Raw genomic sequence first — 26,726 nt, forward strand, 5'->3', positions numbered from 1 at the left:
TCCAACGGACCAATGTCTTTGTGAAAAAAATTATAGACCTAACTGTACGCGCCCACTCATGTGTGTCTGTGCTATGAGCCATAATTTATATTTCTTGTTAAAATATTAAGCAATGAATTTAATTCCTAAAAAAAAATATCAGATGGTACATTTTGAATAAAGACCAGCCTCCGATGTCGTGTTTTTCTCATCTTGCACTCTATTTGTTGTGGTTAAATGTTTTGACTCGGAGTTTCATCAGAGTCTCCATACGAGCTAAACAAATACCTCATCTCTCTTACTCTCACTCTACTGCTCAACTACTGGCAGCTTAGCTTCATCTTCACTGCATTCAAGTGGCCTTCAGCAGGACTGACTGAGAAACATTGTGTGTGCGTTGCAGCAGGAGGTCAAGGAAAAAAGGACAGAACGTGTGTGTGTGTGTTCATGCAGGGGCCCAGTATAGGAAGACATCCTCTCACACGGGGTAATATTTGGACATTTGAAGACTATTTTCATAACTTTTCAAGCTGATTCGGCCTCCCACAACTTGTGGTGACCACCCACACAATGACCCTTCACTGCCAACAACAAACATGCACACTCGCATGTTCAAAACAACACCAGTGCACACACATCGCTGTGCAAATAGTATGTATGCAGGGCCTTCTTGTTCTTGCACTCTCATGATAAACACGATACATGTCTGCCTCATTGCATACACAAATCAGACTCACACTCAGAAAAATTATGGTTCTTAAATGGTTCTTCAGATGTCTTCATGGTTCTTTAAAAAACCATCATACGTCAAAGAACCTTTTTATTTTGTGGATGGTTCTTCAGCTATAACAAATGGTTCTTTAAAGAACAAAAGGTTCTTCATCTTTAGCAATCTAAGTTTGATGGTGTAAATGGCATAAATATTTATTCACTATAATGAGGCTGTGAATTATACTGTGTGTTTTCTTTGTGTGCATGTGTGCGAAGGGGGAGGGCGGGATACCTGGCAATTACCCTTTAAGAGAAGATGGTAGGAAACTGAATATTCAAATAAAAGTTAGAAATATTTGCAAACAGTAGACACAATACACACATTCAAATACTGTACATTAGTTTTAAATTTTAATAAAGCATTACTATTTTCTACTCCAAGGCATTACTTTTGAGATTATTATATATTTTTGAAAATATAGCATAATGATAATACTAGTTATTGTAAACTTTACAAACCACCCAGCAGTATGTAAAGTCAAATTATAAAATACAAGTAAATAACAATTGCAGAACAGAATGTCAGTGTAATGAACACACACTTCGTTTTGACAAAGTGCACTGCTTAGGTAAATGATCTGAGTAGTTGTTCATCACTGAGCAATTTGTTAATATGTGTTTCGAGCCAAATAAATGACAGGGAGAGAGAGAGTGACGTCAGAACACGTCATACTATAACCTCCCGGGAGCGGACGGAGGGGGTCAGTCGTTGAGATGCGCATGCGCAGACGGAGTGTGCGAGCGGCGGGCCTTGACCTTTCGGGAAAAAAAACTCACGGACGGTGACAGCGAAACGGATAACAGTCTTCAGTACCTGCTGGACTTTGAAGCTGTGGATTCTGGGATTGTTAGAAAAGGTAAAACATTTTCATTAAAACCTTATTACGGTTTTATTTTTGTTACTCGTCATTGTAGCTTGCTGTTAATGTTGTGCTAACAGTAGCGATTAGCTAGATACGTTAGCCGTTGAGGTCAGCGCAATTTAGTATCCAACTGTTTTCCTAACAAAACCACTGTTATAATTAAGTGAAGCTGCTCCCAGCTAATTTGAACCTTTGGCTTCTAAAATATGTGGTTCAATTGCGTGCTGCGTACATAACCCAATGTCAGCTAGACCGAAATTAAAATTTAATATATTATTAAAGTCACTAAAATGGCGCCTGAAGCCTGTTGTGATGTGAGCTCTGTGTCTGCTCTAGAAACTCTGAAATTCTGTAGATCTGAGCCGTACATTAAATACTTACATGAACCTCTACTTTGAATTCTGTATGAGCTGTATAAAATACAGCTATCCATAAGAGTTTTGAATGAATAATTAGATTAGATGACTCTTTATTGTCTAATCTAATTATATACAAATGAATAGAAATGTGACATGAGAAGGTGTGTCTTTGACTGTTCCTGCATAACTTAGTTTCGGACTAGTTGACAAGTTATGCTCCGGTCATTTGATGTTTCCAAGATAGATGTTCTTTTGTAATATAGTTAATTTTTTTGTATATCTCATTTATCCACCATCATACATTAAGCTAAGAAGAGGTCGTTATACTAACAAGAGGTATCAACGCTGGGCCAAAGTTCAGCACATGGTTAAAGTTTGTAATCCAGCCAGGGTGTAAATATCACTCAGCAGCCAGAGCTGAAGCAGGTAGCATCAACACATAAATCTACTCTACCCGGCTTAAATCACAAGAGCACCTCTGACCAAAAAGCTGTAGATTTTTCTTGTTTGCACAAATTAATCCAGATTCACATTAATTGTGTTCACAGCTCCAACAAAATGAGGAAGAGGAGGGGGAGAAACACAATTAGGTTGAATTACAATTGGATGGAAGGCGAGGACAAGGAGAAGGAAGCTTAGGATGAGGAGGAAGAGAAGCAGCAGGAGCATCTTTAGGGATCCCTATGATGTCATTGAGGTTTGTTTCATTAGTATGGTCCTCTCACAAAGAAAGATGACTTGTTTTAGTTCACCTACTTCCTGTATTAAATAGTGATGTGCAAAACGTTGTGAAAAACCATGGAACAGGCACGTATAGGGCATCTGCAGGTAAATGAACATCAAATCTCTAAGACAGACTGAAATCTGTATATTTATCACCCTTATGATAAAACCCATGTCAGCCATTGGTTTATGGACTTTGTATTTTGAAGCCTCAACATTTTCTTTATTGCTGTTGCTATGTTGGGACCATATTAGGATGAGGGATCAGAATCTGGAGTCATGCACACTATTGTTTCATTTAGTGTGTATCCATAAGATTCGTACAGCAGATCCAAGTTGTGCCTTGAAAACAGGAAAGTCGTCTGCATAGAGGAGAACTGTAATAGCAGGCTTGTACAAAGTGAAGCTTTGTGCTCTCGTTTTACTTCTGTCACCCTGTTTTGATGCAGAATTCACTTGAAATCAGGCAAGAACTGGACTTATTTTTTATAATGTGTTCTTGTGAATTGATTGTGTATCGCATATGTTTGATTTGACTTTCTGCAAGACAACAGTCGTCCGCTGACCAAAAAAGTTTTCCAAATACCTCCACTTGATCTAGCCTGCATTTAGAAAAGAATAGCAAAAAAATCTGCACCTCCTGCTTCAGATGCAATTTGTGTTTCTGTGTTCAGAGGCAGCGGCGAGAGGGGAGATCTCGGCTCATCCAGCTGGAGAGCCTGACCAGGAGGAGTGGAACATTAACTCAGCTCTTCCAGGGCACCCTGCAGACTCGGCTGTTGGCATCGGCGAGGGATGACGTGAACGCCAAACTGGAGTCCATCACAGGTCAACTGCAGGTATGCGAGTCAGACCTTCTGAGGAGGGTTTCACTTTTCTCTCTTCTTTATAATTGACTCTTTTCTCTCTCTTTCAGCTCCTTGTCTCAGAGTGGGAGGGGTTTGAAGCACAAAGGGAGGAACTTGTCGTTTGTTTGGCTGATATGGATGTCTGCCTGAGTGAGGTTGACCAGCTGACAGGAAACGCCAGTGAAAAACTGAAACAACTGCAGGTGTGGGTTTGTTTTGATATGACATATACAGGGAGTGCAGAATTATTAGGCAAGTTGTATTTTTGAGGAATAATTTTATTATTGAACAACAACCATGTTCTCAATGAACCCAAAAAACTCATTAATATCAAAGCTGAATGTTTCTGGAAGTAGTTTTTAGTTTGTTTTTAGTTTTAGCTGTTTTAGGGGGATATCTGTGTGTGCAGGTGACTATTACTGTGCATAATTATTAGGCAACTTAACAAAAAACAAATATATACCCATTTCAATTATTTATTTTTACCAGTGACACCAATATAACATCTCCACATTCACAAATGTACATTTCTGACATTCAAAAACAAAACAAAAACAAATCAGCGACCAATATAGCCACCTTTCTTTGCAAGGACACTCAAAAGCCTGCCATCCCTGGATTCTGTCAGTGTTTTGATCTGTTCACCATCAACATTGCGTGCAGCAGCAACCACAGCCTCCCAGACACTGTTCAGAGAGGTGTACTGTTTTCCCTCCTTGTAAATCTCACATTGGATGATGGACCACAGGTTCTCAATGGGGTTCAGATCAGGTGAACAAGGAGGCCATGTCATTAGTTTTTCTTCTTTTATACCCTTTCTTGCCAGCCACGCTGTGGAGTACTTGGACGCGTGTGATGGAGCATTGTCCTGCATGAAAATCATGTTTTTCTTGAAGGATGCAGACTTCTTCCTGTACCACTGCTTGAAGAAGGTGTCTTCCAGAAACTGGCAGTAGGACTGGGAGTTGAGCTTGACTCCATCCTCAACCCGAAAAGGCCCCACAAGCTCATCTTTGATGATACCAGCCCAAACCAGTACTCCACCTCCACCTTGCTGGCGTCTGAGTCGGACTGGAGCTCTCTGCCCTTTACCAATCCAGCCACGGGCCCATCCATCTGGCCCATCAAGACTCACTCTCATTTCATCAGTCCATAAAACCTTAGAAAAACCAGTCTTGAGATATTTCTTGGCCCAGTCTTGATGTTTCAGCTTGTGTGTCTTGTTCAGTGGTGGTCGTCTTTCAGCCTTTCTTACCTTGGCCATGTCTCGGAGTATTGCACGCCTTGTGCTTTTGGGCACTCCAGTGATGTTGCAGCTCTGAAATATGGCCAAACTGGTGGCAAGTGGCATCTTGGCAGCTGCACGCTTGACTTTTCTCAGTTCATGGGCAGTTATTTTGCGCCTTGGTTTTTCCACACACTTCTTGCGACCCTGTTGACTATTTTGAATGAAACGCTTGATTGTTCGATGATCACGCTTCAGAAGCGTTGCAATTTTGAGACTGCTGCATCCCTCTGCAAGATATCTCACTATTTTTGACTTTTCTGAGCCTGTCAAGTCCTTCTTTTGACCCATTTTGCCAAAGGAAAGGACGTTGCCTAATAATTATGCACACCTGATATAGGGTGTTGATGTCATTAGACCACACCCCTTCTCATTACAGAGATGCACATCACCTAATATGCTTAATTGGTAGTTGGCTTTCGAGCCTATACAGCTTGGAGTAAGACAACATGCATGAAGAGGATGATGTGGACTAAATACTCATTTGCCTAATAATTCTGCACTCCCTGTATTTGATATGAAACATACGTCAGAGACATTATCCTAAACTGGACTAACAAAGGACAATGAGTACAACATGAAACGTACATTACATAGCGTAATGCTAAAGTTCATTGATCATTTTAATCATAAACTTGTTGAAATATTGTTACTGAACATGCAAACATCTGCTGATGAAAATGTGTTGATTTATTGGTCTGTTATGAAGCTATTGCTATTTCTAATGTGTTTTATCACTTTCTGATGTTTTATTAATTAAACAATACATGTATTGTTGTGTTATCTGTAGCTATAGTATTTATATATATATTTATTTATAGTATAGCAAATATATTTAATTATTACTGTTTAAAACACTAATATGTGACATGTATTAGTAGTGATGTTGTGCTGAGGGTTAAAATGCCTTTTTGTCTTTTGGTATACTACAAAATGACAAACCATTAATATATGTCTATGCTGTGCTCGTATTTATTTTACCCTACTCAAATTCAATTTATGATGCATTTTATTTTGAAAGATTTAAAATGGTTCTTTAAAGAACCACTCAAAAAAGGTTCTTTAAAATGGTTCTTTTAAAGAACCATTTGAAGGACCTTTTTAAAAATGGTTTTTCAAAGAACCTTTTTAAAAAAAGGTTCTTTGAAAAACCATTAAAGGTGCCCCACAGAACCATTTCTTGATGGTTCTGTGGGGCACCTTTAAAGGTTCTTCAATGAACCACTGAAAGAAATGGTTCTTCAAAGAACCATTGTTTGAAAGGTTCTTTGTGGCACCAAAAAAGGTTCTTCTATGGCATCAGTCTAAAGAACCACTTTTGGTTCCAGTTGGCACCTTTATTTTTCTGAGTGCACTACTAGATGTAAGATGTTTATGTATGTGTTTTGTACAATAGGTTACAAAACTTGGACAACTTCAGGGATGATATAACTGGTTTTAAATGTCCCAAACCACAATGACTGCATTTTTTAATTTATGTCACTAATGTAGCCATAATATAATTCAATAAAGTCATATTTTCAGCCAAAGCTTTTATTTTTAATCATTATTGTTTCATCAAAACACCTTAAAGTGAGGTTAGATGTTCCAGTTAGCTCTACATCTCTGTCATGTTTATCTTCTTTTGCTTTGATTTCTACTAGATATCAATAAGTAAACATGTTTTGTTTTTTTTTTATGATTCAGTTGAACATCTATAGATGATCACACGTATCACAAGTACTGTATTGATAGACAGGAGGATGGCGGAGGATGACCAATGGATCTTACACAGTGCAAACATACACATGGTGCAAGCGTGTGGATCAGTCACCTGCCGAAAACAAGGAGTAAAATCAATAATATTAGCCGCAGTGACACACAAACACACTCACACACTAAGCCGACTGACTGACTTTAGGATTAAAGCCAGAGTTCATCGAGGATTTCAGAGTGACGGGGCTTCTCTTCAATGAAAACTGTAAGCACAAGAATCCCAGAGGAAGGGACACTGCTGCATAAACTTGGATGCTGATGATGCACATGACAAAAAAACATGTTTGAGTTCTTTTTCAATTTTTGCTCCTATAGTTTTGATGGTGTTTTTCCAGTACAGAATAACCATTCATGGTTTATGTATGTACCACACATACACTGCTGCATTTTTTGGCAACGATTTTCAATTAACACAACCGATTAGCAGTATAAATGTTGGGAATGGTGACAGCCCGTGCACAGAAGACTATAGTGGACAAAAATATATTAGATCCGTAGTGGTTTAGGCCTCCCAAAGAGAACGAATTGGAAACAGTTTCGATAAATGGTAGGTGGATTAGTTCTTATATAGCACTTTTCTATTCTACCTGAGCACTCAAAGCGCTGTCCAGGGAGAGTTTTGAAGCTACGGTTTAGAAAAGTTCAGTAACTGTCATGTGTTTGAATATTGTTTAATTCCTGAGTCTGTTCAAGGAAACCTGAAACATTAAGCAGTTGAGGACGTTCCCAAGGATGTCACAGTCTGACGTTTAACATTAAGAATAAAAAGATATTGCCTCCCCGTCGGGGAATCGAACCCTTTAGCTAAACGGCCTAAACCGTTTCCCATTCATTCTCTATGGTAGTGCTAAACCACCACGGATGTAATATATTTTTGGCCACTACGGTCTTCCGGCGCTGTTGCGAGTTTGAGATGCGGCGGCACTTTTAAAAAATCTCCTCTTTTACGTTTCGGGAGAGAAAACGAGTAACTCAACGCTCGCAACATATCCCAACGCTCCTCATTCATTGATCAAAGGTAAGAAACGTCGTTTGAAATAAGAGTAAACCAACAGAATACATTTACAGGTGTATATTACAGGTAACAGGCGTGTTGCGATTGCATTTACGAAGCATCCATCGCTCAGTTAAAGACGGTGGGAGTTTATCTACTGTTGTAAAGTGGCACGGTAAAAAATGAATGAACGTGATCCTTAAATAAATTGCGTGTTTCATTGACGTGTTTTGCCAGTAAATAAACTTTGTAGGTTTCCGACTGCTGTGACACTGACATTACTATAATGTGGTACAATTAAATAACCAATAAGTGTCTTGTTATGAGATGACATGCTAAATGACTGAACCTGCTTTAAAAAAATGTATTGCTTTCATGTTGTAATGGTCAGTCACCTTATCAATGCGAAAGTCTGTTTTGATATCTCTAACATGAGCAATGCCCACTCGTGTATGAATAAACACGATAGCTTAAATACATATATGTTGTTAATCTACCAGCAATTCTTATGTGCCATGACTACTAAGCAGTTACCACAAATTTTGCAGATATGCCAATAATCATTCAACCATGAAAGGTTTTTATTTACAGACAGAACAGTTTGTTATACCTGGAGGAAAAAACACTTTTATCGCAAATGTTGTCAATGTTCTTTCAAATTGAGTCTCGTTATTGTTCTCCTGCATCCTGCTGTGTAAACCCAGCAGCAAGATTATAACCTGAAATGTCTTTGTTTGTGTTTGGAATCAATTTTGTTTAATATAATTGTTTATTTTTTCACTGCTTATCAAGATACAGAAGAAAGTTGCGCCATATCCAGGGAAAATCTCTGTGGTGTTCCGCAAGGGGCCACTTGGATACCTTCTCCAGGACCCGTTAAAAATGACCCCAAACTGCAGGACAAGTCTGCACCTGTGAGGGAGGATGCTGTACATCAGAATGCTCTGACTGTCATCTATCAGAGAGGAGGGGATGAGTCTGACATGAAGGAAGTGCAGGGAGAGTACATTCTGCAGTTTGGAAAGTATAAAGGGAAATCTTTCCGGTGGCTTCTGGGGAAGGATGTCGGGTACACCATGTACCTGATCAAAGATCTCCAGAAGGAAGAGGCTGCAGGGACCTCTGTGGAAGAAGGGCATGGCAAGGAGAGCTTGCATTTATTTGTACAGTATGCCCTCAGCTTTACAGAGATAAAGACTCTTCTGAACTGCAAGACCAGCAGAGTGAGTGTTGCTGCAGAAGCCTCTGAGGATGATCAGCTGGTTGGCTTTGGCTCACGAGCCAAGAGCACCTGGAAGGAGATTCAGGAGTCTCCTTTCTACGAGGCAGAGAGACAAAGATGGGTGGAAGAAAAGAGGAAATAGGGGAGAAACTGTTGATATTGTACATATAGGGCTGCTCAATTAATCGAATTTTAATCTCGATTACGATCTGGGCTTTCAACGATCATTAAAAAAGACTGAGCCGATTATTAGCCCCTCCCTCATGCTTTACTCTCGCGCTGCTCCGTGTGGCAAATCGAGAGCACCTCTCTGCATTTCGAACACGTGTCACAACAATTAAGAGCAGCGGTCCCCAACATTTTTTGCGCCACGGACCTGGCAGTTTATGCCCGACAATATTTTCATGGACCGGCCTTTAAGGTGTCGCAGATAAATACAACAAAATAAAACTAGTACCAGTACCGAAAAAAAAGATGATTTATTCATAACACACGTGAAAAGACCAAGGAAAACCGAGTAAACGATAAAAACGATAACAAAATAACGCTGAAAATCGATAAAACCCCTGAAAACACCTGAGCCTCAACTCTCGCGGCCCGGTACCAAACAACTCACGGACCGGTGCCGGTCCGAGGCCCGCGAGTTGGGGACCGTTGATTAAGAGGACCCGAGGGAAGCTCGGAAAGCTAAACAGAAGTTATTTGGAGAGGAGAGTGACTGCCGTTGGTTGAAAAGAGAGATAAAACAAACTTCAGTGGTGTGGAAACATTATGGGTTCGCGGAGTCAGACGTGGATCAAGCAGACATAGTGTGTAAACTTTGCTACGGTGTCGTAGCTGCACCACAGAGCAACACCGCAAAGTTCACTAAACATAGATGTTTACATTTTTCATTTATTTTTTATATTGCAAACATTTGCACTGTTATCAGTATTTGCACACTATTTTATATTATTTTTTGACAATCTTTAAAGTCATTATTCAATACATTGTTAAATAAATATCGTCAAATAATTGAGATCTCAATTTCAGTGAAAATAATCGTGATTATCATTTTTGCCATAATCGAGCAGCCATATGTACATAAGATAGTTTTGTAATGTTTATTTTGTTTCTATAAATAAACTGATTGTAAATATAAAAATGTGAATAAATTGTGTTCTGTAAAAATAGCAGCACAGCTCTCTTCTTTATAACCTCTTAGAGTTAACCTGTATGTTTATATACCTGTGTGTGCTCACCATCAGGTAATCAGTTTTAAAAAGCTGTGAGTGCTGCCCTGAAAGCTTACATATTATTTCTAAATCACTTCATGTAATGATAACAAGCCATCCTTTCTCTAGTGGGGTCTCACAGCTTTTATCTTTATAATCTTTCTGGTTGATTTGTAATATTAGAAACATGACTGCTGTCTTTTATCTGTTTGACTATACAGCCTGTCTCAGACATGACAACCAGACAGTGTCTGAAGTTATCTTTAATACATGCAACACAGCTGGAGATAGTCCAGACACTTTCTCACTTCTGATGATAATATTTTTGGTTTAGGTATTGTTGCTTTCTGGCTTGAAGCTTATCTACAAAAGCAGTTCAATAAGGAGAGATCATGTGGAAAAAACGAACATGATTTATTGAGATACAGAAATAAATGTAACTGTTTGGCAGTTAGACTCCAATGACCCATCATAGCAGAAGAAATCTCAGCAGTGACAGGATTTTGCATAAGCCACACCCCAGAGTCAAAATGCTGATAGTAATGAAGATGAAGATGGAGGCTGGGACAGGGTTCTGAGTGTCCACAGTGAGGAGGAGAAAGGAGAGGAGGCGGGCTGCATGGCTGCGGATCTGAAACGCAGAAGCAGAAGAGCAACAGATTTAAACCATGCTCGGTGAAGGCAGGCAAGAGCATGACTGGAATAAAGTAATGATGTCAGTACTGAGTTTGTGCTGGAAAATGAATAGATATAAACTAGCAGTTTATAGTTTTAGCTTTAGTCTTTGTATTAAAAGTTGGATGTGTGCATAATTGTAGACTATATGTCTGGTATGTATCATCTCAAAACTGTGATGATACAGATTAGTCTGAGTTATGTAGTAATGCAGGAAAATTGTTCCACAGGCCATAACACTATATAATATAAACAAAATGATAATCAAATAATAAGAAAAAGCAAAGTGAAAAATAAATGTTACCCACAATAAGTAAATTGAAAATGGTGTTTAACTTTTGATAATGTAACACAACCTTTGTCCCAACCAGGACTCGAACCCGCGCTCAGACAGTTCAGTGTAAAAAAAAAAACCAAACTCTTTTTTTTCCCCCAATGCCCGAAAAGCTGCCATTTGATTGGCTGTTTCTCCGTTTAACCTATACGCGATGGGCCAACTCTATCCACAGTGGGCTAGTATTGCCGTTTCCCCGTTTTGATACGTTAAGTTGTGCACGCCTGTAATGTATATGACGTTTTATGGTAGATGGATTAGTTCTTATATAGCACTTTTCTTTTCTACCTGAGCACTCAAAGCGCTGTCCAGGGAGAGTTTTAAAGCTACAGTTTAGAAAAGTTCAGTAACTGTCATGTGTTTGAATATTGTTTGATTCCTGAGTCTGTTCAAGGAAACCTGAAACATTAAGCAGTTGAGGACGTTCCCAAGGACGTCACAGTCTGACGTTTAACATCAAGAACAAAAAGATATTGCCTCCCCGTCGGGGAATCGAACCCCGGTCTCCCGCGTGACAGGCGGGGATACTCACCACTATACTAACGAGGAAGGTGACATCGGACTCCTATGTTCCAGGACCGATCGTGACTCAACTATGTCCACAGTGGGATAGTATTGCTGTTTCCCCGTTTTGATACGTTAAGTTGTGCACGCCTGTAATGTGTATCAAGTGTTACGTGCAAATAATAGCGGACAGAGATTATAATGACTAGAAGCCTCAACGCAGAGTTCTCTACCGTCAACGAAAGAGACAAAACCTCTTCCAAAACAACCATAATGAACGTATCACGTATAAACTACAACAGCGCCAGAAGACTATAGTGGACAAAAATATATTACATCCGTAGTGGTTTAGGACTCCCATTCCCAAGAATTGGAAACAGTTTCGGTAAATGGTAGATAGATTCGTTCTTATATAGCACTTTTCTATTCTACCTGAGCACTCAAAGCGCTTTCCATGGAGAGTTTTGAAGCTACGGTTTAGAAAAGAGCAGTAACTGTCATGTGTTTGAATATTGTTTAATTCCCGAGTCTGTTCAAGGAAACCTGAAACATTAAGCAGTTGAGGACGTTCCCAAGGACGTCACAGTCTGACGTTTAACATCAAGAATAAAAAGATATTGCCTCCCCGTCGGGGAATCGAACCCCGGTCTCCCGCGTGACAGGCGGGGATACTCACCACTATACTAACGAGGAAGGTGTCATCGGACTCGTATGTTGCAGTACCGATCGTGACCCAACTATGTCTTCAGCGTGGTAGTATCTCTGTTTCCCTCGTTTTGATATCAAGTTTTACGTGTAAATAATAGAGATTATAATGACTAGAAGCCTCAACGCAGAGTTCTCTACCGTCAACGAAAGAGACAAAACATCTTTCAAAACAACCATAATGAACGTATCACGTATAAACTACAACAGCGCCAGAAGACTATAGTGGACAAAGATATATTACACCCGTAGTGGTTTAGGACTCCCATAGAGAAGGAATTGGAAACAGTTTCGGTAAATGGTAGATAGATTCGTTCTTATATAGCACTTTTCTATTCTACCTGAGCACTCAAAGCGCTGTCCAGGGAGAGTTTTGAAGCTACGGTTTAGAAAAGAGCACTAACTGTCATGTGTTTGAATATTGTTTAATTCCTGAGTCTGTTCAAGGAAACCTGAAACATTAAGCAGTTGAGGACGTTCCCAAGGACGTCACAGTCTGACGTTTAACATCAAGAATAAAAAGATATTGCCTCCCCGTCGGGGAATCGAACCCCGGTCTCCCGCGTGACAGGCGGGGATACTCACCACTATACTAACGAGGAAGGTGTCATCGGATTCTTATGTTGCAGTACTAATCGTGACTCAACTATGTCCACAGTGGGATAGCCTGTAATGCATATCAAGTTTTACGTGCAAATAATAGCGGACAGAGATTATAATGACTAGAAGCCTCAACGCAAAGTTCTCTATCGTCAACGAAAGAGACTAAACCTCTTCCAAAACAACCATAATGAACGTATCATGTATAAAGTCGAAACAGCGCCAAAAGACAATAGTGGACAGAAATATATTACATCCGTAGTGGTTTAGGACTCCCATAGCGAAGGACTTGGAAACTGTTTCGGTAAATGGTAGATGGATTAGTCCTTATACAGTGGCGGAGCGGGGGTGGGGGGTGGCTTACTGGGCTTAAGCCCGGGTTGTTTTTTCAGAAGCCCGGGGTCTTTTGGAGTGTATGAACATAAGGAGCTTCTTTCAAAGAAAAAACTCTGGTAAATGTTATTTCATATATTATGCTTTGTATGTTGTTCAGTATATTTCTATGCAAAACAAGAGGAATTTCAATACACAGTATATTCACAATTTAAGCCAGATATTTACATACACTTTATGGAAAACGCAAGAACTTTTTTTTTCTGTACAACATCAATTTAGAGTAAACTTGTTTTGTTTTGGATAAATAAATATTGAAATATCTTTTGAATTAGTTAAATGTCAGAATAAAGAGAGACAGGGCTGTCTATTTTTTGTCACCTTCATCAAATTTAGGAGTACATGTACACTAAGTTTATTGTTAATTAATAAGAAAACTTCAGACGATTCCATTCTGAGCTGAAGAAGCTTCTGATAGGTTAGTAGAGTCCATGTGAGTAAATTGGTGGCACACCTGTGGATGCATATAAGGCAAAACACAGAGCCTGTTTCTTTGAAATGGGAAATGACTGCAGGTCATAACTTCTTACCTGAAGTTCAGTTCACCTGACACTCGGACCGGCGGCTGCCTCGGGTCTCTCCTCCTGCCTCCCCTTCCCTCATCCACCTGCTGGCCTCTGTGGAAGCCCCGCCATAGCCACCACCAAACAACTGAGTTATTTTTACACATCGACCTGCATCTGGCCAATCCACCACCTCTCATTGTTCATGCCATTACAAAAAAAATAAAAAATAAGTCACTGGGCATATGCCCGGTATGCCCGATGGCCAGTCCAGCTATGTTAACCTGCAACCAAATCTGCAGCTCCATACAGCAATGTTACGACTTAGATTACATCTTATAACTCATAACTCTTATGTTAGCTGCCCTCAGTAGCATACTGTCTGATATATTCAACGGCTGCAATAATTCTTTAAGTGTAATTTTTTCCTTGGTATTCTAATTTCACCGAAGTTTACTAAACTCAACAAACTTAATATTACTTACCTGGACATTTATTCTGTTCTCATTTTCTTTCACTGAAAAATTGTTTCCTGTAGTGCCGTCTTTCGTGCTTGGCTCTCCTACCTTTGCTAACTACCTTTGCTAACATGATGCACATAGCGCAGAAGCCGATGCTGCATTCACTTACACTCGGATATCTGAGCTTCACCGTGAAAACATAATCGGACATTTGATATTTGATTGAATTTTATTGTTTTGCCTTTGGGGTGGCCAGTCTGGTTGTGGGTGGCCTGTGCCCCCCCAGGCCACCCCGCTGGACACACCACTGGTGGAAGGCAACAACTGAAAATATGAAATAAACACACATGTAAGCTGAGACTCTCTAAAGAGACAGAGTTGTTGTTTGGCTTTTCATTTCGCCATTTGTTGATTCACTCGAAGAGCAAGTAATGTAATATGGGTCAAGTGATCTGTTTGACATCAATCTTTTGTGATACACATAGCTGGACTGGCCATCGGGCATACCGGGCATTTGCCCGGTGGGCCGCTGGCGATTTTTTGTTTTTATGGGCCGATGGATTTTTTTTTTTTTAGTAAGGGTATATATAATGAAAGGTGTTGGATTGGCCAATTGGTCATGATCGACTCTGGGCTGGACCAATTACAGCCGAGGAGGCTAGATGCACCCGCCCCCTTGTTTAGCAATCACGTGATTTTCGCGCATTGCATGCCGGGAACTCGTGGCAAAACAATCCAAGTACCGCATCAAATGCAAGCATTTGCAGCACCGCAAAACGTTCATTCTCCGTTTCCAATACCTTCTTGTTTTTTCTTTTTTTCTTTCTTGCATTTTTCTTTGCCGCACAAAAAAGGAATGTACAAAACAAAAGGAGAACAATGCCGGTCCGTACAAAGACAGACTCGACGAAAAGACAAAGAAAAGATACGAGGAAAAAATCAAAGGAGTGAAAGGGTCAGACCCTTATGAGCGCACAGAGGGACAAAAGATGTTAGCGTGCTGCCCAACTTTCACCACGCTCAGATTTATAATCATACGGTTCTTGGAGTGAGTGCATACACTCGTGAAGTTTAGTAACTTCAGGTCACTGCAACAAGTCCAGGTACAGTTTACCGACGGATGGGTGCAGGACCTTGAAATGCACCGTGTAGAACTAAAGACCATCTTACGAACAAAGGTAAGTTTACCAGTCTCACAAATCGTCTCATTCGTTAACCGTTTATTAATATAACCTTTGAGCTCAACGGTAATTAATTAGTAGTGGAAATAATTTCTGGTAGCATTACAGAAATGTAGCAGTGACAATAATATTGTAATGACCTGGCTGGGGTTGTTAGCCAGGTGCATTCTGGGTATTGTGTTGTCTGTGTTTTCTATCGTTCTGCTAGTTCCTATGTGTTTGATTCGCATGTTGTGTTAGTGTTATGTTAATGTAAGCCACAGTGAAGTTGATGTGTGTTCTGTGGAGTGGGTTGAATTGGCATGGTTGGCTGACACCGCGACTCTATGTGGTGGGAGCGTGATAGGGGTTCGGTGTCAGCAGCGTTACGTTGTTGTAGAAAAAGATGGTAAATAAACGACTGGTGTGAACCACTACAGCCTCCTGCTGGATCATTTGGGGATTATCAGTCTGCTGCTGAGACGCTCGGGGTCGTGCGGTGTATGAGGCGTGAGCGCTCTCCATTTGTTGCGAAGTTTAGCGATAGCTGCTAGAGCCCTGCTAGCCGTTTTAGCTAGTGAGCAGTTTAGCCAGTTCAGCTCCACTAACCCACGGTCGTTACAATATTGTATGCTGTAATTGCACTGGACAATTAGTGATACAAAACAACTGTTTTACCCTGTGAATAAAAGTATATGTTTTTGTCAATGTACCATGGTAATAACAGAAGCGAAACACAATATTGTGTCAGGACAATTCACTATTTATGCACAATAAACAAAGGAGCATAGCGCGACAATTTCTGTTCAGCGCCAGACTTGCTTGTAACCTATATCACCAATTATGTTAAGAAAAATGACGTATTAATACTACAAAACTCCAGACCATCTGTCGGCTCTTACTTCGGAAACATGGCTTAAAAATTTCTCTTCAACGACGTAATCCGATTACAAAAAAACAATCTCTTTACCCGTCGGCTTCCCGTGGCTGTCATGCGACCAGCTATTGCAGTTAATAATACAACAGCTTCTTGGCATTTTTTGGGTTTCTTTTTATCGCTGTGTAACTGAGTTCAATTGAACGCCTGCGTGCGCTAGTACCTCTTGCCACAAGTTCCCAGAATCCTTTGCGGTTTTACCCCTGAATGACGTCACATTTTCAATCTTTATCCTGGTGGGCCGGTCTCTAGTCAAAATGCCCGGGCCGATTTTTTGTCCCAGTCCAGCCCTGGTGATACACCGTCATATTTGCATTGTTTGTACAGTACGAATGATTTGCCTTGGTACCTGGTCAAACTTCAGTTCTCCTCTGTCTGCCTGGCTGCGCTTCTCCAAGAGCGCACTCGCAGTGCTTCAAATATTGTGTGTAGTTTTTGTTTTGTCAGCCAGGCATCTAACTATGAAAAAAAATACACTCCAAAAGACCCCGGGCTTCTGAAAAAACAACCCGGGCTTAAGCCCAGTAAGCCACCCCCCCGCTCCGCCACTGGTTAAGGACCTTCCCAAGGATGTCACAGTCTGACTTTCAACATTATGAATGAAAACGTATTGCCTCCCCGTCAGGGAATCGAACCCCAGTTTCCCGCGTGACAGGCGGGGATACTCACCACCAAACATGACTGTATAAATTTGCAACAGCGCCAGAAGACTATAGTGGACAAAGAATATATTACATTCGTAGTGGTTTAGGACTCCCATAGAGAATGAATTGGAAAGTTCGGGACCGTTTAGGTACATGGAAGATGGACCCGTTCTTATTAGGGGTGTGTTTAAATAATCGATTTTCCCATTTAAATCAATTTTAGCTTGAATAACACCATATCGATTCATTGAATCCTAAATCAATTTTTAAATACAAATCTACTTTTCCAGAAACGCCTGAACATACACAGACCTTCAGTGCTGAAAGCCTACAGCACACAGATTCTGAAGCTGCAGGTTTTGTCACTCTCCAACCAAAATTCACTGAACAAACAGCAAAAGAAGATCAAAACTACGCTTCAGGTTTGATAAACATCGTCATTAATTCCCTTTTATTTTTGCTGATTTGCTTCCACCACGATCGCACATCCTGCATCGCTCTTTCTCTCTCTCTCTCTTCAAGAACAGTTTCCCATCTCAAATCTGTTTTCTGTATTATTCGCTTGCTTATTATGCATCAGTCTACCGTTGTGTGCAGTGCTGTCCCGCTGTTTTTTTTAAATGACCTCGGACAAGAAAGCATCATTTTTACTGTTCAACACTGGAGAAATTTAAACTTTTTAAAATATGCCAAATTGCAAAACGCTTACCTGTGTCTGTAATAAAACATCTTTGACTTTGCTCTGCTTCACTTCAGCAGCATCGGGTAATGATCATATTGAGCGAAATGCTGCGTCAGACAGCTTCTTTTATGTTAGACTTAACAAAGAAAACTAATAAACGCCATACACCAGCTTTCTTTACACAGAAATTGCTGCAGAGGTTTCCATCATTAAAAAGCGTTACTGTCATTTCCTCTCTGTTAACTGTATTGCCATCTCCTTTAAAGACAAACTGATAAAAATATGGTGTATCCACTGATGAAAGCTTAGCAACTAAGAGGAGGTAGAGAAAGACAAAGAGGGACATGGTGGCAGTTGTTTTTAATGTAAGCACATGAGATGGACAAACTTCATATTAAGCACACACACCAAAGAAAAATCTGATATGATGAAATGAAAAATTATGGCCTGTAAACATGAAACAAATTCATTCATTGCATTGTTCTTCAGTAATTTAGTTTTTTCCCCCTCAGTCTATCAAAAATGAGTGCAGACAGTGTGCAAGCATAAAAAATAAAAATAAAAAAAAGTAACAGGAAACTGGAAAATGTCTATATCATAGGCATAAACAGAGTGAGTGAACAATTGGCTCTGTATTTAAAAAATATATAATTGCTAAAAAAAAGAAAAAAAAAAGAAAGAAAAAGTAATGCACATTGGAAAAAACCCCAAACAAACAAAAAAAGCCAGTACCGGAAAAAAATTAACAATCCACACTCAAACGACGACAGTGCACCACTCAGCGTTGTAGCCCTTCTCCCGAAGCAGCCTCACGCAGGAGCAATGACACACTCCTGACTAATCCATTGAATTGGAGGCACAAAACAGCCTCCTCTTTCCTCCTCTTCATCGTCCACCCGTCCGATGCTGCACCTTTCCAAAGGTTAATGCAGCCATACAGAATGTGCAGACCACTAGAGACCAGCATGTGTGCCTGTATCGAGAGAGAGAGAGACTACTCATTTTTGAGCTGCTGTCGACCTTACGCTGTGCTTTGGGTTTTAAACACACACCTCAGGGGGTTTTGGGGCCAGAGGCAGACGGAGCCTCTTGTGGTTCTGTCTGTTCAGATGGAGCAGAGTTCAAACTCGAGGTGCTTTCCTCCTTCCTGTCCCCTGACAGAAAGTCGTGGATGGCTGTTTCTATGTGCGGTCGGAAAGTGTGGTTCATCTTGGGGTCCACGACCTGAGTTATGATCCTGTCCACACCAGACTCCAGCATGCCCGATCTTAAAATACATAAATAAATTATGGCTGAGTGCATGGTCGTGCAAAAGTCTTCAGTCACTTCCTCATTTCTTTATATTTTGCTAGGAAAATGGGAAATAGATACACCAATTTATTGAAGCATGTGTAAACATAAACTGAAATACAATGTTTAACACAAAAACCCAAAAAGTGAGTACTTCAAAAACAGATCATTTCTTTATTTTATATATAACCTGTTCACTACAGTCTTTTTACTAATTTACGTAAAGAAATTAGATGTAAAAAAAACCCAAAAGCCAACATGTGAGTGTGCACTGCAGTAGTGCTGTTGTGGAAGGAAAGCTCTGGTTTGCACAGTCTGCATTTAACTTTATTTATTCATCCTGTTTTGTGGTTGGCGCTACGTTCTTCTTCATTAATATTGAGCGCAGTCTTGGCAGACGACATAGGCGATAAGCCCTCATACCTCCCTGTAGTGTGTTGCAGTTACAAAAACACATTTATGTGGTTTTAGTGTATGACACGTCAACAATGAAATTCCACATCAACTAATTTTTATAGGTGACATTGTCAATTGTGTTAATTAACCCTATTATCAGGCAGACAACTGAAAATCAATGCTGTTCATGTGCTGTAGATAGTTTTTAAGGCTTGCAACTCATTCAGTGTCCTCATATTTTTAAGGACACACTGCACACCATGCTGAGCTACACCAATTTTTCAGCTAATGACTGTTTGGCAGTCAGCTTGTTGGTGCAAAAATACCATTTTATGTCTGTCAAACTGCATTATCTTTGGCATTTTTCATAGATTAAACTAAAGAAACCGGAACAGATGATATGCCAAAAGATACAGTTTTTGTCTGTTACGTGTCAACAAGAAAGATTCATTCCTTGAGTTAGGTGCCCATTTTTTCCTTGAAGGATTCATAAGCCAGTGTTACATAGCTTAACAAACAAAACAATAGTCAGGTACAAAGGCTGGACTAAAAACGAGTGAAAAAGCAGCAAATGTTCAAAGAAAAACTTTGAAAGACCTTCTGAAAGCCTGCAGAACTATTGGTAAACGAAAAAAAGCTCCTTGGAAGTCTGGCTCCTTGGAAGCTCACATGTGTAGTACATTCTAAACAGGAGCTGAAAGGTTGCAAAAAGCTCAAAGGAAACACTCACTGAACAACACTTTGCCTCAGTCCGTTCCTCATCTGGTTCTTGTTGATGGACGGGTTCCAGTTCTGCGTGCTCAGGTGCGATGTGACGAAGTTGTCCACTTTCTGTCGCAGGTTCTGATAGGCCGGCTGACAACAACAACAGCGCGGTAAATATGCAGCAATAGCGCACACTAAGTAACGGAGTACACTGTGCGTTGAAAGTATACTGTAGTATACTGTAGCCAGCTAAAAAGACACTCGGATAGATTTAGGACAGTTAAAGTGGCACTGACACTGATAACTTTGTTTGTGTCAGGTTAGCTAAAGTTAAACACAAACAAAGCAGAGTTAGTAGATTACCTTTGTATCGACGTCGGCTAAACAGTCCCGACGGAACTCATCAAAAAGACCCCGGTTTTTCAGATGCTCCACAATCATCCCGATGAGCTGCGGGTCTCCCGGTGGGAGGTTGGCCGGATTGACGTTAACATTACCGCTTCCCTCGGCCATGCCAAACCCAGGAGACTATTTTATTACTTACCTGTTAGCTGCATTGAACTAGCCAACCACTTAACTATCCACACTAGTTATTCTACAAGACGTACGTTCGATTCATTGCCCTCGAACAAACTGCGGACAAAGTGATCGTTAGTCTTGCTGAACAGCAGACGCTCTTTTAAAAAAGGTAGAAGCAGAAGAGCAAATCGAATGCCTCCTTTTCCCCCTTGTCTTCCACGCACGCGCACAAGTGGCATAACCTCGGATGTACTTCGTTTTAGTGCCGTTGTTACTAACTGAGGGTAAATCAAAACGTTAGCGGGTTGCGCTGAAACGTTCATTTAGAAATAAAAAAAGAATAATTATAACACATTCAAAGCACAAAGCTGGTTCTGTGGCGGGGATCTGACTAAGATAATCTGCACCGTTAACTTTCGCACCAGCCAGAGCTCACTGTGCCTGGACTATCGCTGTGAAAGGTAACGCTAGCCATGCTGGCTAACATCAACACACTTAATCTAAGTGTTAATCACGGACATAAAAATATAGCAGAGGTGAATGACCGAATTAACCTGATATTAACTCAGATACAGCCCCCTTTTGAAGACGGGCTGTAGGTTTTAGCTCACATTGAGTCCAGCTGTCGGTTGTTATCCTTGACATTGTGAAGGATTAAAGCAGCTGGCTGACATTTTCGGCAGTTACAGTATAGTAACAATGATGGTACTCATATGTGATTAGTTGGCTAGGGGCAGTTAGATGGGTGAGTAATATCCAGATTATGAACCTGTGCAAGACTCCAGAGCAGGATATTAAATCCAGGCTATTTCGGTGTGATAAAGTTGTCATACAGTGTCTCTCTATATGTCTGAACATGGTAATCTAATGTGTCACTTTCTTGTCGTAGATGAGTGGCAAATCAGATCCCAACAAAGAGTTTATGGAGCAGCTGCGGCTGCAAGAGCTCTATGATCAGAGAAATGAAGATGGCTCAGACCCATACACCTACACCGATCCAGAGGATGGGACTGTGTATGACTGGGATCATGAAAAGAAGGCCTGGTTTCCCAAAGTACAAGCTTTCTTTGACTCTCAGCTTTTCTTTCTTAAGCTTTTTTTAGTCTACATTGAATTGAAGCAGCTTTACCTTATAAATACAGTCAAAAACTTGCTGTTGCTCTTGGGATCATTTTCCTGTTGCATGACCCCATTCTGGCCATGCTTCAGCTGTTGGAGAGATGTTAGTACAGTACAGGGTATTGCACTGACCTGTGGAGTGTTGGTATTTGATACAGAAACTATATTGTTATAGTTTTCTTACTTGGCTATTGGAAGTGTGTAGTTTTCTTTTTTATATAGCATAAAAGCGCTGACTAGTAAAATTAAAGTGAAAAAACAAAGTTATCATTTATTTTATGATAACAGCTTTTATTAGATGTGTCAAAATTGGTCCGAGTTGATTTCTGTGTCAATATTAAGTAGGTTTGATTTGTTCCTCTAGATAACAGAGGACTTCATGGCAGCCTACCAGGCCAACTATGGCTTCATTGAGAAATCGGCTCCGGATGGAAAGAACGCTTCCCTGACCAGCACCAACCCAGCAGCACCCGGGCCTGACAGCAAACCACCACAAAAACCAACAGAAAAGGAGAAACCAGAAGATCCCGCCCCAAACTCGGCCTCAGAGCAGCATGAGACGCCAGGCAAAGAAACCAAACAGAAAGGGGAGAAGAGGAAAGCTGAGCAAGGTAAACTGGCATCCAATCACACACACACACACACACACACACACACACACACACACACACACACACACACACACACACACACACACACACACAGAAATATAAATCTAATAAGAAATTGTGCTGCTGTTATTATGTTAATTTACTAACTGTTTTTATACAGTTATGTGCAATTTTTAAGTTGTAAGTGGAATGTCACTCTTGATCAGTTTCCCTTTTTCTGCCCGTAGGATGGTTTGATATTGATGAAAATAAAAACACGAATGTCTACGTGTCAGGTTAGTATCACCTACATATCCTTCTTCTGAATGCCAAGAAGCTGGCGTCCCATAAAGTACCTGACTCTGTTTATCACGTGGCGCTCTCTTGCTCTAATCTTTCTCTCCTGGTCTCTTCTTCTCAGGCCTGCCTCCTGACATCAGCTCCGAGGAGTTTGCAGAGCTGATGTCAAAGTGTGGGATTGTAATGAGGGACCCCATCACCGAAGAGTACAAAGTCAAACTTTACAAAGACAAAGAAGGAAATCTGAAGGGAGATGGTCTTTGCTGCTATCTAAAGGTTAGTCTGTCCTGCTCGGTCAATGCCCCAGACACGCACCATAACTGTGCAAATGTTGTCACTTAATATTGGCAATATTGGCCATAGAGGGTGCCATACGTGGAGCAACAACGTTATTTGTAGTCCTCTTGTTGAGTGGATAGACAAATCTCCTGCTCTTGCTTTCTTTACTCTGGTCAAATGACTGTGTGTACTTGTTTGTGGTTCTCTGCAGAAGGAGTCTGTGGATCTGGCTATACGCCTGATTGATGAGTCAGAGGTCCGAGGTTATAAACTGCATGTGGAAGCCGCACGGTTTGAGCTGAAGGGGCAGTATGACGCCAGCAAAAAGAAGAAGAAAAGCAAAGATTATAAGAAGAAGCTACAGCAGCAGCAGAAGTAAATTCTGTTTTCTGTTCTTATCTGTTTATTTCTGTGTAGCAGGAATTAACTCCTCAGTAGAAGCACTACTGGCCGCTGTTTCTTTATTCTTTGTTTTGTTTTGTAGACAGTTGGATTGGAGGCCAGAGAAAAAAGGAGACGCGAGGAAGAGGCATGAAAAAGTTGTCATCATCAGGAATATGTTCCATCCCAGTGACTTTGAGGTGTGAGAGGAACACGTACACACACACACACACACACACACACACACACACACACACACACACACACACACACACAGCATTGTGCATTAATCTCTTTGCTCTCTGTAGGAGGATCCACTGGTGCTGAATGAGTATCGTGAGGATCTGCGGAGTGAGTGTGAGAAGTTTGGGGAAGTTAAGAAGGTCATCCTCTTTGATGTGAGTTTGATTTCTGTATTTTGAAGGTCGTGGTAGGAAATTAGCTAAGAAAAAGTTGAGATGAAGTGGATGTGTGGCTGTATTTGTGCTGCAGAGACACCCGGACGGCGTGGCATCAGTTGCTTTTAAGGAGCCTGAGGAAGCTGATGCGTGTATTCTGTCGTTCAACGGGCGCTGGTTTGGAGGAAGGCAGCTATCTGCTCAGCTTTGGGATGGAACGACAGACTATCAGGTAAATAAAGACAACAGAAATATTGAGGTTTTGGGGGTCTTGGTGATTCACAGTCAAAAGCAGTAATACCTAGCCTGTCATATAATTAGCTCCCTGACAAGTTGGAGTAAGTTTCACAATTTCTAAGTGACGTTTTGGTTCCTGCATGAAATGAAATCTGCGAAAGTTTTAATTGTTCCAAGGGACAGATTTCAGAGTCTGCTTCGTTTTCTGTGCTTCTGTTTGCAGTTAAAGCTTTACTTGGTTGTTCTTTCACTTTCTGACAGCTGTAATTGTCTTTAGCATTCTGTTGTACAGTTCAACATGTGCTTTGTGCCTGAAAGTTAGTACATCTTTTTTTTTTTACTGTAGTTCATGTACATTATTGTCACTTTTTTGGGTGCTAGCAGCACTTTATTGCATGAGGTGCTGATTAAATTTTAGGGAACATATTTATTTTATTTTAAATGTATTTTTTTAAAAGAATGTTTTGTAATTGTCCTGTTTCATGACCCAGTTTAAGGCCAAATTTAACTATCAGACAGATAGCCTGACATGTATCTCTAGAATAATTTGGTACACAGAGGAGTTCATGGTAGACTCAGTGATTGCACAGTGTCCCATTTGGTATTTATTTAAGTAAAACAGGTTATATTTGAATTATTTTGATACGTTAGACTGCCTTAGACTCTACACGTGGTAATATCTCTCGCCTTTCATGTTCTGTACATGCAGGTAGAAGAGACGACACGCGAGCGAGAGGAGCGGCTGAAGGGTTGGTCACAGTTTTTGGAGGGTGGAGAAGGAGAACAGCAGAAGGACTCCAAGCCTGCAGAGAGCAGCACAGCGACAGAACCTAGCGAGCCCTCCAGCACCACTGAGCCAGAGCAGCAACCCAAATCAGAACCGCAGTCCTCAGAGGAGCAACAGGAGGAGGAAGTGGACTCCACTGACAGCAGCCTAGCAGGAAGTGAGGATGAGGAAGCTTAGATACTCTCATCCTCCTTTTATGGCCCTGTGTCAACCAACTAGGATGTCCTGCTTAAAGTGAACTTTGGGAAAACTTCCTGTTGAGAAAGGGAGGAGGAATTTGGACAGTTTAAGCTGTTTTGTAATGTAGAAAATAAAACTAATTTTCTCTAACCTATTTTCATCATTGTGGTTCACCCTGTAATTAGACATGCACTCAACCAGCTTGCTACACCTTACAGCGCTCCCATAATTCAGTGCAGTTTGCTGACACTATGCATTATGGTGACAGAGCTAAATATTAATGACAAAACACAAGAGAGACTGAAACTTTGTTGGATATGAACGTGTTTGGCTTCATTATGTTTTTCATTTTATTTCACATTTGCTTTGTTTCGTTCTTTAATCACTGACAATTTTCCGAGCAGTATTGGAACATAAAATAATCACATGATGGAAATGTGAGATTGCAAAGGGAGAAGCCATCAGCGTTTGCACACACTGCAAAAATCATTGAGCAAAAGTTGTAAAGAAAAAACATAAAAATGGCATAAAAATTGAAAAACGGGACTCCTTGTACATTTATTTTACTCAGCCACTTGGTACAAATTGTAAGGTGTATTTATATTCAGCATATTGCCAAATCTTCACTACAGCTGGCTACTAAAGACATATTTACACTATAAACAACAAAAAGATGATTGCTGGTTCTAAAAAATACTTTTATTAAAGTGATTTTCAAAGACTGAACATTACTCGGCACATCAACGACCTTAATATGAGAGGAATCTTAAAACAAGAACCAGTTAGTGAAGACAACGATGGTGGGACATCTGCTCACCTGCCTCTGTTTAAGAGTCTGATCTGTACTGCTGTGTCTATTTAGTTTGAGACATCTTTATGAAGACAGGGAGGAGAGTCACAGTTAAAACCAGATAAAGGTAGATGCACTGACAAGTGTTACAGGAGACACTCATGTCACAAAGATAGCAGCGATAGATGGGAAGGTTTACAAGATGGTAATGAAGACCTGCTGTGATCTATGGTTTGGTAATGGTGGCACTAATTAAAAGTGACCGGGATGGACATTATTATATCATCGGTGCATTTCAAGTTGAGTGTTTTGGAGGCAAGGCTGAGGTGGTTTGGACATGTGCAGAGGAGGCATGAGGAAGGATCGTTGATGTATTGGACAAAGGGTGTTGGAAGATGGAGCTGCCAGGGAGGAGGAAAAGAGGGAGAGCTCAGAGGAGGTTCATGGATGTAGGAGGACATGGAGAAGGTTAGTGTGACAGAGGAGGATGCTAGGGATAGAGTGGGATGGAGGCCACTGTGGCAACTTCTCAAGGGACAGAAGACAGAGATCAAACCGGAGACATGCTACATGGAAAAATGGCTCTGGAGGATTCCCCGACGTGAGAAGCAAAGGAAGAGCTGCAGAAACATTACGAAAATACAGAAGAAATGTGGCTCACCAAGTAGAAAGAGTGGATAAAAAAGGAGTCCAAGCTGGAGGATGAAACCAAACTCCTGTTACAAAATGCTAAACTATGTCACGTCAGCTGATTTCAGAAGCTGGCCTTAAAAAGTGACAGAGAAAAAGGGCAAAATGAAAAAGGAGAGAGGTTCTTCTGCTCTTTTGCTTTCTCCTCAGCCCCATCAATCATTTTAATGCTCCAATTTTTTCTTTTTCGCCACTCTGCCACTTTCCACATGCCCCACTTCCTGTCCATCCTTCCTCCTCTCGTACGCCACCAACCTATGCTCCAGTCCTCTCCTCAGCCTTCTTACCCCTTCACCTCGTCTCCCATCATTTAGTAAACTGTTAATATTACAAGTCAATATGTAAAAGGCATTAATCAGTTAGGACCAGAAGGGTTCACCTTGTACAGGCTATCACAGGGCGTGTGTCTAGTCTATTTATTTACTGCAGCTACTTTCCCTGCAGTAAAAAAATT

At 40.7% G+C, this 26,726-nt stretch overlaps 3 protein-coding genes, 1 long non-coding RNA gene and 3 other non-coding genes across 8 annotated transcripts; 2 read left to right on the forward strand and 5 right to left on the reverse strand.

Moving 5' to 3' along the window:
* The first annotated feature begins 1,396 nt into the window (after window positions 1-1,396).
* LOC147320863 (uncharacterized) lies at window positions 1,397-4,537 on the forward strand. The gene is made up of 4 exons (XM_086307522.1): window positions 1,397-1,607; window positions 2,521-2,669; window positions 3,370-3,534; window positions 3,612-4,537. Exons 2-4 carry the CDS (start codon window positions 2,613-2,615, stop codon window positions 3,810-3,812), a joined length of 423 nt encoding a protein of 140 aa, XP_086163648.1. The 5' UTR covers window positions 1,397-1,607; window positions 2,521-2,612; the 3' UTR covers window positions 3,813-4,537.
* Window positions 4,538-10,401: 5,864 nt separating this feature from the next.
* On the reverse strand, window positions 10,402-14,430 carry LOC147320864 (uncharacterized). The gene is made up of 3 exons (XR_015131297.1): window positions 14,213-14,430; window positions 13,755-13,841; window positions 10,402-10,644 (listed from the first exon to the last, which is right to left on the reverse strand). It is a non-coding gene; the product is annotated as an uncharacterized LOC147320864 (long non-coding RNA).
* Window positions 11,500-11,571, reverse strand: trnad-guc (transfer RNA aspartic acid (anticodon GUC)). Its single transcript has one exon. It is a non-coding gene; the product is annotated as a tRNA-Asp (tRNA).
* On the reverse strand, window positions 12,148-12,219 carry trnad-guc (transfer RNA aspartic acid (anticodon GUC)). The gene has a single exon. It is a non-coding gene; the product is annotated as a tRNA-Asp (tRNA).
* Window positions 12,762-12,833, reverse strand: trnad-guc (transfer RNA aspartic acid (anticodon GUC)). The gene has a single exon. It is a non-coding gene; the product is annotated as a tRNA-Asp (tRNA).
* A 3,524-nt stretch (window positions 14,431-17,954) lies between the features above and the next one.
* bod1 (biorientation of chromosomes in cell division 1) lies at window positions 17,955-20,749 on the reverse strand. 2 transcript variants are annotated; one of them, XM_086309077.1, is made up of 4 exons: window positions 20,366-20,749; window positions 20,028-20,152; window positions 18,664-18,878; window positions 17,955-18,605 (listed from the first exon to the last, which is right to left on the reverse strand). In XM_086309077.1, exons 1-3 carry the CDS (start codon window positions 20,513-20,515, stop codon window positions 18,665-18,667), a joined length of 489 nt encoding a protein of 162 aa, XP_086165203.1. In that variant the 5' UTR covers window positions 20,516-20,749; the 3' UTR covers window positions 17,955-18,605; window position 18,664. The 2 variants fall into 2 exon arrangements, with proteins under 2 accessions (XP_086165203.1, XP_086165202.1); XM_086309076.1 differs by having other exon boundaries at window positions 17,955-18,584; window positions 20,366-20,744.
* On the forward strand, window positions 20,740-25,341 carry htatsf1 (HIV-1 Tat specific factor 1). The gene is made up of 10 exons (XM_086309073.1): window positions 20,740-20,982; window positions 21,411-21,575; window positions 22,005-22,251; window positions 22,479-22,526; window positions 22,652-22,806; window positions 23,021-23,184; window positions 23,294-23,390; window positions 23,499-23,588; window positions 23,683-23,820; window positions 24,535-25,341. The coding sequence occupies exons 2-10, from the start codon at window positions 21,411-21,413 to the stop codon at window positions 24,787-24,789; spliced, it is 1,359 nt and encodes a 452-aa protein (XP_086165199.1). The 5' UTR covers window positions 20,740-20,982; the 3' UTR covers window positions 24,790-25,341.
* Window positions 25,342-26,726: the final 1,385 nt, after the last annotated feature.

The sequence above is a fragment of the Aulonocara sp. 'chitande type north' Nkhata Bay genome, linkage group LG10, assembly GCF_057382095.1.
Source record: "Aulonocara sp. 'chitande type north' Nkhata Bay isolate Kocher_YH1m ecotype deep benthic linkage group LG10, A_spYH_male_GT1.1, whole genome shotgun sequence".
Classification (NCBI taxonomy): domain Eukaryota; kingdom Metazoa; phylum Chordata; class Actinopteri; order Cichliformes; family Cichlidae; genus Aulonocara; species Aulonocara sp. 'chitande type north' Nkhata Bay.